At 40.6% G+C, this 13088-nt stretch overlaps 1 protein-coding gene across 7 annotated transcripts in view; it reads left to right on the top strand.

Annotated features, from left to right (window-relative positions):
- Positions 1–13088, top strand: part of sh3pxd2aa (SH3 and PX domains 2Aa) — a 92892-nt gene that overhangs the window by 48623 nt on the left and 31181 nt on the right. For 4 of the 7 annotated variants that reach the window (XM_067498591.1, XM_067498596.1, XM_067498592.1 and 1 more), the window contains 2 exons: positions 6480–6524; positions 9665–9793. In XM_067498591.1, coding sequence (XP_067354692.1) covers positions 6480–6524; positions 9665–9793 — 174 coding nt within the window. The remainder of the gene's footprint in view (positions 1–6479; positions 6525–9664; positions 9794–13088) is intronic. The other 3 variants (XM_067498593.1, XM_067498597.1, XM_067498594.1) reach the window with 1 other exon arrangement.

The following is a 13088-nucleotide window of genomic DNA, read 5'->3' on the forward strand; positions in this document are numbered from 1 at the left end:
TTTGTCATTATGGGTTATTGTTTGTAGAACTTTGAGGAAAATAATGAATTGAATCCATTTTGAAATAAGGCTGTAACATAACAAAATGTAGATTAAGTTAGGCGCTGAGAATACTTTCTGGATGCACTGTACCGTACCTGTATGGCTGTTGATAGATGTCCAAGCTAAATCTTATTTGGAGATTCAGATGGTCATCTTACTTGGATGTCTGTGAATATATATAACATGTAATAGGCAGACATCTTTGTTGAAGTCTGTTTTGGATATCTACTGATCTCCAAAATGGGTCCAGAACCCATGTCTAGGTTTCCTAAATCTGAAATAGAAATGGAAAACATTTCTCTCGTGCAGATGTTCAGAAAATGAATTTAGAATATTAAGTGCAGTCTAAATTAAGTGTTCACAAGACATTCTAAAAAGAGGCTGCAAAAACTTTCATTTGGAACCTTGTGTAGATGTGTAATGGACAGACATACGTTAATTTGATATTTGGAAGATGTCTTAAAAAGACAAAAGTTTTCTAATGTTCTAAATAGGTCTTGACAGAATGTCCAAATACTCTACTTACTTCATAGACGGATGGAAGAGGCCCTTACCAGACATCCAAATACCGAATCTTTATTAATTTATGTCATCTCCTGTGACCTAAAGAAAACATATAATACTTCCAATGGTTTCCACACATGCATTCCAGTAGAATATAGAATAAAAAACACCCAGTCATAAGTCCTGGATCGGTTCCATTGAATCCAACATATGAAGTCAGTGGCATGGGCCAAAATGCCACAAACCTACTGGCTTGAAGACTATTCATTTATTCCTTAAAGTCATTAAGGCTTCATAAGCCATCGTAGGAAATGTATAGAGTAGTGCTTAGAGGGTCTTAGTTACAGTATAGCTGCTTAATGAAAGCATTGGGAGTTGGCGTGCACAAATGTATGCATGTGGGAACCTGGTTTGTTTTAGGATTATTGTAGGTCGTCTGAGGAGTGTTGGGAATTATTGGTCATATCCATTGTAAATTATTTAAGGGAAAGGGCAGGAAATAGCTTGTGGTTAGTGGGGAGTGGGATTTTCTGGCTACAATCGAAAAATTGTCTTGTTGATTGTAACCTTATTCATAAAACCATAAGATCATAGTGATTTCTTTGACCCTAGACCTTGATGCTAAGGTTAATTTTTACACTAAAAACCCAAGTGCTCTTTGAACCTTTTGCAGTGAGTTGGTTTGTTCTAGCCCTAGAGAGAGCTCGCCACCAATTCAATTACATCCACATTCTTCAATGTGATTTGATTTCTTGGAGGCTGATTGCTTCTGCAGAGAAGCCAGCTTGTAAGTTTGTTTTTTTGTCCACCTCCTCTTAATGTAGCACATTATGCACTGAAACAGGTGGGAGCCAGCCTAACACTTGTGATCTTGCTCAGTTTGATGCACTTCCACTGACCCAGTAATTCCTGCTTCACACCAAAGAAAAATGAAAAAGATCACTCAGAGTAGCAAGAGGGTCTGTGAATGTCTTTTATTTGGGCATCTACCTAAATGTTTCTATGGTTGGAAACTGCAGAATGACCAAACCTTCTCTGAGTGAGGTTCTCTCTGTACCTTTAATTTCTCATTTACCAAACATTACTGCAGAGGTAGCAACCTTCATAAAGTAGATTATTTCATTTGTTGTCTTTGTGCTGCTGCTCCGATAAATCTCTGTGCCTTCTATGTGCCCTTAAAGACTTCCCTTCTGTAGTATTTTGTAACCATGACAACATTTTCCACTTTTCACAGTAACCAGAGCATCCGCTTGTTGCGGTTGTTCCTTTTACCACACAGCTAAGGTAACATGAGCAACCACAGTTGCTAAAGTTGCTCCCTCAATAACCATTTAAAGTGCACCCTCTGTGGTGTCACAACCAATCGTGAAATCAGACATGAGATGAAAAGCCTACCCCTACCCAGCTGCTATGCTGGGGGCATAAAGAATGGTACAGAGCATATATAACCTAAGTAGAAGGCGTTGAAATTGCAGGCAGGTGAGGCAAAAGCAAGGCAGGGTTTAAGATTTACACCCACCGAAATGGAAAAATGCTAGTGGATTTTAGCAGTGGCCGATTTCAACCCCACTAGCCACTTTATATGTATATATATATATATATACATATATAAATACACTATAATATACTATAAATAGAACAGATGACACTGCAAACAGGATGTCCCTGTGGGGGACATGATGTGTGAACTAGAGGCGTATGTGGTGGCACATAAAAGGTGTGAGAAAATCCAGAGATGGGCCTGATGCGATAATTACAATATCGACTAGGGATGTTGCGAGGACCGATACTTCGGTACCAAGTCAATACAAAAATTCTGAAAATGCAATAATATTTGTTTTCTATAGTACCAGTGGTGCCAATGTTACTATAGAAAACAAATAAAATTATAAATACGTAAATTAATCAGCAAGCTATTCAAACAGCTGATTGAATATTTTTCTGTACTTTAAACTCGGGATGGGAGTTGGAGTCCGTAACTGGACTGTGCCTAAATCATTTCCCTTTCATGCGTGGCGTGTCCAATAAAGACAGCCACAGATCTCCTGCGTCTTGTAGGTGAGATGCATTTAACTATAGTACAAAATCTGGATGATCTATCTTTCCTCAATCATCGGTAAGGTAAACAAAGTCTTTTCATTGGTTGGAATTCTCTACTTCCATAATCCCTATTTAATTTTAAAATTGTAGCCAGCAAAAAATGCTATGTGGGTTTTTATTTTGGAAGTGGTTGATGAACCGAAAGTAGCTAAGAAGTACCTAAAACACAAACTTTGACAATGTTTCTTTCTTTTACTCGGCTGAAGCAGGTGTTGGGGCTAAAGCTAAACTAGTTAGCCATTATCTATTAATACAGTAGCCTCTGAAATGGCTGCTGGAAGACAGAGGAGGATTTAGAGAAATGTATTCAATTTTGGATTGAATAAAATGTCATTTAGCATTTCTAAAAGTATAGTAAATAAAAACACGGACAGCAAGACTTGAACAGCTTAACATCATGTTAGACTGTAAACTGACAGTTTCATCATGAAGAGCAGTCTCCCATAAAATTTCAAAATTTGTTGCATCCACATGATTTTACTGTTTTGTAATAAACAGCTGTCAGGTAGAAGTGACTATCTGCAATTGCACATTTATATTAACGATATATTTTGGTTTAAGTACAAACCTTTGTTAAGAAAACAAAAACATGTACCTCCCAACTTCAATTTATTAATTTTTTTGTTACATTGCATGGTGTTTCTCCATAACGACTACTGTTTTCAACATCCCCTCTGCTTTTCATTTGTTAACTCCAAACAAGTTGCTGTTGTAGTGCTGGAAATGTGAAAGACTTGCCATGTAAACTCAGTGTCTGCTGACTCACCGTTGTGTATTATGAAGTCAGCAATAGAGACGGGCAAAATGGGCAAATATGTAGCAGATGATTATTCCTGTGCACAAGCATTATTTATAGGCTATGTGTTTGTTTTCCATCTTCAATAAATTTCCATCGTCATAAATTACACATCTTCATTTTAACACTACTAGACAAAAGTGAAGAACATTTTTGTAACGTTGCTACGAAGCTGCAGCACAAACAACTGGAATCGTTTTAACCGTTTAGTTCAAAGTAAAATGACTTGGTGATTTCTGTTACACAGCATAAAAATATATACATTGATCTTACCTCAAGCTAACAGATGAGGTACTATAGATGTCCAACATTTTTTTTTTTAAAGGTGGTGTCACGTCCAGGAAGGTTCAGGGGGGCATGGCCCTGTACTCCCCCCCCCCCCCCCTGCTCTGCAGAGTGCAGATGGACTCCTCCATGTGGGGGCCAGATTCAGCGAGAAGGGAGGAGGGTGCTGTTTGCAGAGGCCACAGGGGTTGCACACTGTCAGACAAGCGCTAGTTTGTTTACGTGGCACAGTGGATAAGATTTCAGCCTGACATCGGAATGGCCAGTTGTATTTAGTTGGAGAAGGGAGAAGGGGGGGTTGGGGGGCAGTGTCTTTATGCGCGTTAGGGTTTTTTTCACAAGTGTAGGTTGAGCGGACAAGGGCAGTTTGTGTGCACACAAATCTGTTAAGCTGTCAGTGCTAATTAGGATCTTAGAGCCAGGCTGTTGTTTGTACCATAAGGAGGTCCTCTGTCCACAGACACAGTTATATGACACTTACACCCTCCATTACCTGCCTCCATATAGTAGAGGGGAAACTCTCCTCTATGTTGATTTTTAGACATTTTACATCACACTGAGCACACTTGTCACTCCACCACCACTCTGCACACAAATGTCATTTGTCACCGCAAACATTTCGTATCACAGCAGGAGATAAATTGTTTCGCCTCTTGTTTGTCTTTCCTCACCCTGCTAAACATTGTATCAATACTAGTTAGCTCCTGCCTGTGGTTTGACATTGTTTGTTCTGTGTGACACGCAGCCGCTGTGCTTTTTCACAATTGTCAGATCAATATTGGTTAGCTCCAATTTTGTCTTGGTGTCAGGTGACAGGTGTTTATCCTTTAAACACCTACCTGTCTGTATTGGTAGCAACATCATGAGGTTGGATGTTCAGTCTGGCTTCGGTTACTTTCTCTTAGGCTCTTTAGAATTGTACTTTTTTTCCGATTCAAATATATCTGGGGTTAAACATTTGTAACTCCAACGATAAAACCTTGTTTGTTTCAAGGCTACAGTCCAGTGTCTCTACTTAATTTGGCAGCTATCTGTCTATCATTCTCTGTCTTCCCTCCTACTTCAATGTATTTTTTTACATTATAAGAACGTTCCCATGATCTGGTAACACTTTCCCATGGCACCAGTAAGTTCAAGATTCCCCAGATTTACACCCCTTTTACTGCGGATATTATAAAACTCTTGGAGCTCAGTAAATGTCAGAGTGGGAAATGTTAGCTATGCTAAAATGGAGCTTTACCGGTGTTATTGTGTTTAGTCAGTCAGCGTTTTGGTTGAAGCATGATTGCGAAATTTGGTAACGTTCCGACTTATTTTGTATTCAAACGTACCTTTTTTAAATTGTATTTTTATTTAAAAAATTGAAACAAAGACATTTTATTTTGATATTGCATTGTTAAACTATATAATACTAGCAGCATTAATAATATGGGTCAAAGCTAGTGACCAGTCACTGGCCATTTCATTATTATTTCACCCGTACAGTTTAATGCATGAATTCTACTTACAAAGTTATACTTTCTCAGTTTTTAAGTTGAAACTGTCAAAAGGGTGATAAGTCTATGTGTTTGTTACTGATGTCATAGTGGCTGGTTTTTAATGTTTTGCCCCCTCTCACAGTTGGGTAGCCATAGGGTGGGTCCTCATAGGGGGATGATATACTGAGAGCAGCTGGGTGGGTAATAATCATAATAAGGCATCGGGGAGCAAGGTTCGACCTTGACTGACCTGGGACCAGCCCGTGTCATCCCTATGGGGCTAACATCAATCTGGAAAAGCTTGAGAGGGGATTTGGATTTTATTACCTCACGTGAGTCAACAGAGAAAACTGGTTGGCCTCTCAGCAGGATGTTTGCCAGGATCCAGTTCAGCATGCTGCTTATTAGGGGTAAAAACCTGTTCTTTCTAAAAGACAAAGTGGTTATTTAGTAGACATCCATGTATTCAGATTGACACAAATACACATCTCTTACTTGATAATGAAGATATTTCTAATAGTGTGGTAGTGGACAGGTCATGGTTTCAGGTCACTACCTGTCTCGGGCAGTGCAGCTGTTCCTAATGCTGGGTCAAAAGCATTGTAGCATCAGGAAAAGATGACAGCCACACACTAAAGAATATATTTTGCCTGATAAATCTCAAATCCAGCTTAATGTTATGACCTCCTTGAAATGTACCAAGGTACCAAAATCCAAATTTTATCATGCCCCCAAATCTTTGGGAACTGCCTCTTTTTTTCTCTGTCTTCTCTGATGTATGGTGTTTAATTTCCTGGTTGGGGGGGCTAAGATTTCTTTTGTAAGAAGGGCAGGTGTTAAGTCAGGAATGCGTTAAGTAGTGGCTAGCAATTATCTGACATTTCTGGAGGTCCAGAAGGAACGATGGAGGAAATGGAGAAAGACGTACAGAATTGGAGAAAATGGGAGCACGGGATGGGTGGAGAAAGGGCCTTATCGTCTAAAGGAAACGGGCTGGAGTAAGAACTTATATAAAACAAAGGTTGTTTGAACACACACTAAAAGTGGATCTAGAGTCTTGCACTTTATTCTCTTCACTAGGAGCAAAAACACAGGTCACCATTTTGTGAAGCAGTTATTAGTGCTACAGTTTACTTGCAGGACTCTAACTCTTCCTCATTGTATTATTACGTGTAGCAGATGTGATGAAGGTCTGCTCTGCCATACTGTTGCTACTGCATGCTGTCGAACTAAATAATTTCTCTGCTTCTCCCCTTTCTTCTCTTCGTCTGTAGTATGGATGTACGGCTTTACAGACAGCCCAAGGAAAGAGGCCTCAGGTAGCCTTGTGTTTCTATGTCAACGTGTTGAATATGCATGCGCTACTGTGTTTGTGTGTGAGCAACGTGCCAGCTGCACCCTTTTCGAGTTTTCGGTTTATTTCTTTTCACACGTCAGCTTCCTTTCAACATCTGCTTTGCACGCGCTGTCATCAAGCTCCCTTTCCACCCATCTGCTCACATCCAGCCTCTCGCTCCGCAGTCTATCCATCCATCTCTGCGGACCTGGCTGGCCAAGATAACAGCATGGCACAGCGCCAAAGGTCCAGAACGCGGACTTGGGTCTGCATGTGGCAGACAGACTGAAATGAGGTGTCAGGTCTGGTTCTGTATATGTGTCTGCAGTGTGGTTTAAATTACAGCCTGTGACCTCAGTAAACTTCAGGTGTATACTCCGAATGTAAAATGAGTTGGGAGGATAGTAGAATGAAAATGGTCACTATTGCAAATAAACATCCCCACAAAGAAAATGCACTGCCTGCAACACATATTGACACAAATATAAGCACACATTTACCCATCTGGTTATAATTTAGCCCGTGTTTTTGAGTCATTTATCTGTAATTGAGGCATTACTGCGGAAAGAGACAGATATGTTGTTTCCTTCCATTAGAACCATCAGTGTGTCAGTAGTAGTTAGTAACAACAAACAGTCTAATGCAAAAATGACTATATTTCATGTGTACAAAATCTGTACAACTTCCAGGAAACCTCCAACACCCATAAGTTCACAAGAAATGTTGTGCAGTTAAAGTGCTGGAATATATATATAGGTCTTAAGAATTAATAGTATTTCTCAACAAGGCGTGGCTGCCATTACAACAGCATAAAACTTTTAAATAGCTGAATCTGTGCTGCTTTATTACCTCTGGCTGACTTTTAATGTTCCCTGCAAGTAGGCTTTTTACATTCCCTGTAATATGTCCCTTTTATTTATTTCACTCCCTGGGAGAATGAAGAGAAAGAAGATAAATTCTCAGTATCACCTGGTGCATCATGCAAGGTCACAAGCGTTCTTTGCTTGTTTATTTGAGTAACAACTTGTAGAAATGTTTGCTTCCTGTTGAAGCACTGCACAAATGGTTTTTGTTAGAGTCTGTTTCATTCTTATTCAAATTTGACAGGACCATATTACAAGAGTGTAAGTGTAGAATGTTAATAAAAACTAAATGTATTGATTTGCAATTCAGTGAAAACCCCTTTGAAAAAAATTCAAAGTCAACATACAAAAGGCTAAAATTAGTTGACCTGCTCAGACAAGTCAGAACCTCTTGTCATATTTTTCACTTTATAAAGTCGCAAATGTTTTCAATAACAGGTCAAGTATGCAGTAATGCACCATCACAGATCTTGGCTTTTAAATTGTGCTTTGATAAAAGTCGGATGGTTCTTCTCTTTAGCATGAAGGATACAGCCTCCATGATTTCCAAAACTAATTTCAAATTTTAACTCGTCAAACTGCAGACAACGTGGCAGCATTTCTGAATCTTGTTCATTTACGGTTGTTTTCTTTTGAATGGTAGAATTTAACTTCCTGGGCCAATGCACTGATTCCATCAAGCAGGGATTTTGTCTGAGGAGCTAAGCATCATAGCCATTGAATATAGTTTTATTCCCTTTCTTATTTGTCTCCATCCAGATACTCTGAGTCTTTGTGGCCATTTATGCCTTTATTTTTATTTTTTACCTTACAAGAAACACAGGAGTAGAGAGGGGGAATTACATGCAGCATGACCTCAAACCTCAATGTGAAATGTTTCTGTGACACTTTCACAGTCTTTTGTCATTTAGTCAAAGAAACTCTCAGTACAATTCATGTTTCAGGCCTGACAAAGAAAAAGTTCCTGACTACAGAGAATTGTACTATCTTAGATGCATTCACAAGTAGAAAGACAGAGGTTTGCTGACAATTCCCCAAATTTGACACAACTTGTTTATATTCTTAGCCCCAGTAAATATCCAGGACTTGTGCTTTTGCTCATCAAGGAACCCCCACATGATTTCTGGGTAGTGTCACTGCTGCCCCTTTCCCTTTAAATATGATCTATAGGAGCCTCTTCCATATTCCTTCGCCAAGATGTGTCTGTGAATGTTATAGGAATCAGCATTTAGCCAGGTGCTTGCCAGTCTGTTTAATTTCATAAATTCATTGCTAACACAGCAGGATCTCTGTCATCATTTTTGTTTTTACCAACTTTCACAGTTTTTTTTTTTTCACCACACATCATCCGCTTATATGCATTTGTTTTGGGTCCTATTACTAAAGATTACATACTGAAACACAACAACTTCATGGGTCATCTCTTTGTGTCCAAACAAGCAAGTATTGTGAGTCTGGAACTCAGTTCAGATGTGCTCTGCGTGAACTCAGCAAATGAAATCACAGTTGGCATCGAAAAGGTTAAACATCACAGAGAAAGAGAGGCAGAAAACCGAGTGGCCTAACCCCAACTAAAATGCTTTCTTCTTGTTTCACATAAACACGGACCCAGCCTCCTTCCATGTTTCTCTCTCTCTCTCTCTCTCTGTGTGTGTGTGTCTCTCTCTCTCTTCTAGTCCACTCATATGTTTCTATTTAAGGCCAGCAGTGCTGACTACCATGATTGGTGTGTTCACCCCCCTCCCGACTCCCTGTCCAACGGCTGTCTCCCAATGGCAGTGGAGGGGAGGCCTTTCCTCAGAACCGCACTGTTGATTTTCCACAGGGAAACTCCACCATTCTTCCACTCATTTGCTCCCCAGTCTTCCCCTCCAACCGTTAGCAGCTCCTCTACTTCTCCCTCTCTGTCTTTCTCTTTGGCTTTTAAAGTTTAGCTCAGGTCATGGATCCTCGGTAGGTGCAAGATGCACTCCCTATAATCTTTTCACTGCTGCTCCCTCTTTTTGTTTTGATTCCTATCGATGCTCCTCAGTCCTTCTCTGTGGGCAGGGGATCGACTCAGCTATATGGCCAGACTTTCAGGACTATGCAGCCAAGTCGTGAGCTTGCGTTCTGATTGGGCAGGGAGGAATAGCGGCGGCAGGGAGCGGGGATTGGCCGATGGCGGCGTACCGGGTGAACAGCGGTGCAGTTGGTTGCAGTGGGCGTTCACGGGGTGCCACGGCGGGCAGGTGGCTCACAGCTTGTTTCTTCCCCTCAGGAATTGACAGCTCAGAGCCCATGGTGCTGGAGCAGTACGTGGCCGTGGCAAACTACGAGAGGCAGGAGAACTCGGAGATCAGCCTCAAGGCAGGCGAGACTGTGGACGTGATTGAGAAGAGCGAAAGTGGTGAGTGGATTTCGTTTTTGTATCCAATGCACCTTCAAAACACAACATTCTTAACAAATGTGTGGAACTGTGACAAGCATGGTCTTAGAAGTGCTTGACATTTAGTTTGTTTCTTCCTGTTTGGATCTGCCTCTCTCTGAGTACACATGAATAGAATAAACACACTTCTTACCAGTAAGCCATGCTGTCTCAGCACTTCTCTCTCTCTCTTCAGTTGATGTTACTCCCTCTTTTTCATACCTCCTTTGGCCGCAAGAAGTCCTCCACACTCCAGCCTCACTCTCACTACCATGCTCTCGTTCAGTCTTTCCCCTCCTCTCCCAATGTCCCAGTGTCCTAAATGGGGCTTGGCAACACCTGGAGGTGCTGCCAAGCTGCAACAGGCAGTGTGTGTGTGTGTGTGTGTGTGTGTGTGTGTGCATCAGTGGACGGGGGCTAGCGTGTGTGAAAGAAAGCCAGTGTTGATTGTGGCTGTGGGCCAGTCTCTTGACTTTTTGCAACAAGAATGTCAAGTAAATTCGGGGGTAATTTCTGAAGTGAGGATTAAGATGTTTGACTTGACTTTTTTGGATCCGGGTTCAAACCTCAACTCTCTACACAAAGTGTAGAGAGTGTTATGTTTTTCAGTGAGCATCCAGGTCAACTGAACAGTGATAACATGTGCAACATCGGGAGATGCTGTACTTCACTTTTCACCTTGCTTATTCCCCTGTGGAAATTTTGTTTAGCAATTCCAAAGCTGGGTCCTATTTTCCATGCAAACAGCGACTGACAGCCAGCAGCTTGCACAACTCGGCACAAAGCTTGGCACAAACACACTATGCTCCAGTCTCTTCACTCTTATCTATACACTGAATATGCATGGGAATTCATTCACTTATTGTTATCATGGTTTGCACATCTATGAGTGATTATGTGGCTTAATGGGTTAGTTTTAGCACTTAAAAAGCTCATCATTTTGTAGCTTCTGCACAATTCAAAGAGCATTTTAGTGCATTTATTGAATTTGATTGTTGCCAAATGAAGTTTTGACAGAGGAAGCTGGTTGCATGGGAATCATTTATTTTTTTTTTTTTTAATCAAACTCAAGGAAGGCAGCTCTCTCAAGTCAAATCACAGATGTCTTCAGTCTCAGCACTGCTTTCAACTTTGTTTTTGCGGTTTCATAATCTCAAATGTTAGTGTTACCTCTTGACCTAGGGAGAAATACATTTTCCTCGTGAAACTTTAATTGAAAGAATCTCTTCAGCGCTAGGTGCATGCGTCGTTGAATGCTTTTTTACTTCATAAGGCCTTAACCACAGTCATTTTCCTCTGTGAGCCCATTTTTATGTATCTGACCCGACAGCATCTGCTCACCAGACCCATTTGAAACGTTAAAAATCTAACATTGACTGAAGCATTTACAGCAGTATGAGTGAGTTCTGAGCTCTGAAAAACTCTTGCCCAAGATGTGTGTGCTGTCATCGTTCACTGGGCCACAGAAGTGTAGCAACAGCCATGATGAAGACGACGACGATGAGATCACTCAGATTTTACGCCAAGACCAATGCATATGAGAGCTGTTACAATATCCCACAAACCCCATCCTATTTTCAAAGCTTTACAGCTGCCTCCTGGTCTCTGCTTGGTTGTTTTCTTTGACATTTTCAATGTACACAGTTGTGGTATTAATTAGCCATCATTAATCAATTACATCCTACTTATTATGTGTCAGCAGAATACTGTGGTGTTTTAATCTTTTTGCAGAAAATCTATTGTTTACCTGCTTTCTTCTTCAAATGCTATAGTTTTTCCTTCTACATATTGAGCAGAGAATGTGTCATGCATCAATAGATGTTCCTCCAATACGGAAAAGTTCACCGAGTTTTTAAGCGACTTCATGCTTGACCTGGCATAATTATGGGTTCAATGCCGGAGTCGGATGTTGTCTTTTGCCTCTGTGAGAAGTTATTGGCCTTGCAAATCTAGACCCAGCTGTTTTACTGAACTCTCTCAGTGAGGTCTATGGTCATATAGAAAGCTGGTTCAATCGTAAGCTATGCATGAGAGGGATGTTGATGAGTTTGCATGAATGTTAAGCCTCTGCCTGTTTGAATTGTGTGTCTATGTAACTTTGCACAAGTATCTCACAGGAGCTGCTGTTTAGTAAAGTGAGATTTATGAAGCACTGAGGGGGGTGGGGGGTTGAATAGGCCAGAATTGTCCCTGAGAGAGGACCAGAGGCCTTGTCTAGGCCGCTGTCCTGTTTTTTTCTGTATGGTTGCTCGTTGGACATGGGAACCATAGGGTGTCTGCAGAGAGGATTGTCCCAGCTGGACAAAATTAATCTGCATGTGTGACCAGTTAAATTATATGGTGGACCTAATAGGAGGCAGTGATGTGTAGGAGACTGAGAAGAAAGGTGGTGGTAAGGTCACCCTGGGTAAAAAGCTGCAGTGCTTGACGGGAATTTTGAAACGCTACCATCAGAATGTCAGATGGGATGAGTAATGCAATTAGTGTCAGAAGATTAAGAAGCAAGTTATAATAAGCAAGTTGGGTACAAAGGTTTGCATGCTCATATTTTGAGATGGCAAAAAGAGTAAATATTTATTTTATTCAACAATGCACATTTAATGCACTTTCAGCTATTCCAAATGTTATTTCATTATCAGAAATAATTAGAAATTGTTTAGAAATTAACGAATGGGTTGTCCACATATGGTCAATAATATGCTGTAAGAAAGTCCTTGATGATTAAAAAACATAATAAAGCAATTGGCAGAGTCCTATGAGCCACTTTTCAGAACGTCCTCCCAACCCCCACCCTGTCAGAGCTTAAATAAAAAATAAATTTCACTTTACTAAACGGCAGCTCCCGTGAGGTGGTACGACCACCTTAACTGTGAAAAGCTACGTCCAACAACTTCTTGTAATCTGCCATTCACACCCACTTCATGCAGTCATTGGGCAGTGCCATAGAAGTCAAAACCGTGCAGTTTAAGCCTCTGAGACGATGGAGAATGATCCAGGAGGTACAGTTGAAGTATCAGATGAATACATTTTAATAGACACTGATATGATTTTACAATCCTGGCATGTTAACTATCATTGCCAAGATTGAAACCAGTAACCTTAAGGCGCCATTGTTAACCCATCCACTGCCCCAATTTGAAAAAGCTGGACAACATGTTGCATTAACTGGTTCATGTTGAGCACACCTCGGCCTTCAGACATTATCAGTGAGCATCTGAATAAATAGGTTCACATTCCATTGTACTGCAGTATACTGTATTGTACTGTATATATTTAG

The sequence above is a fragment of the Channa argus genome, chromosome 3 (assembly GCF_033026475.1).
Source record: "Channa argus isolate prfri chromosome 3, Channa argus male v1.0, whole genome shotgun sequence".
NCBI lineage: Eukaryota > Metazoa > Chordata > Actinopteri > Anabantiformes > Channidae > Channa > Channa argus.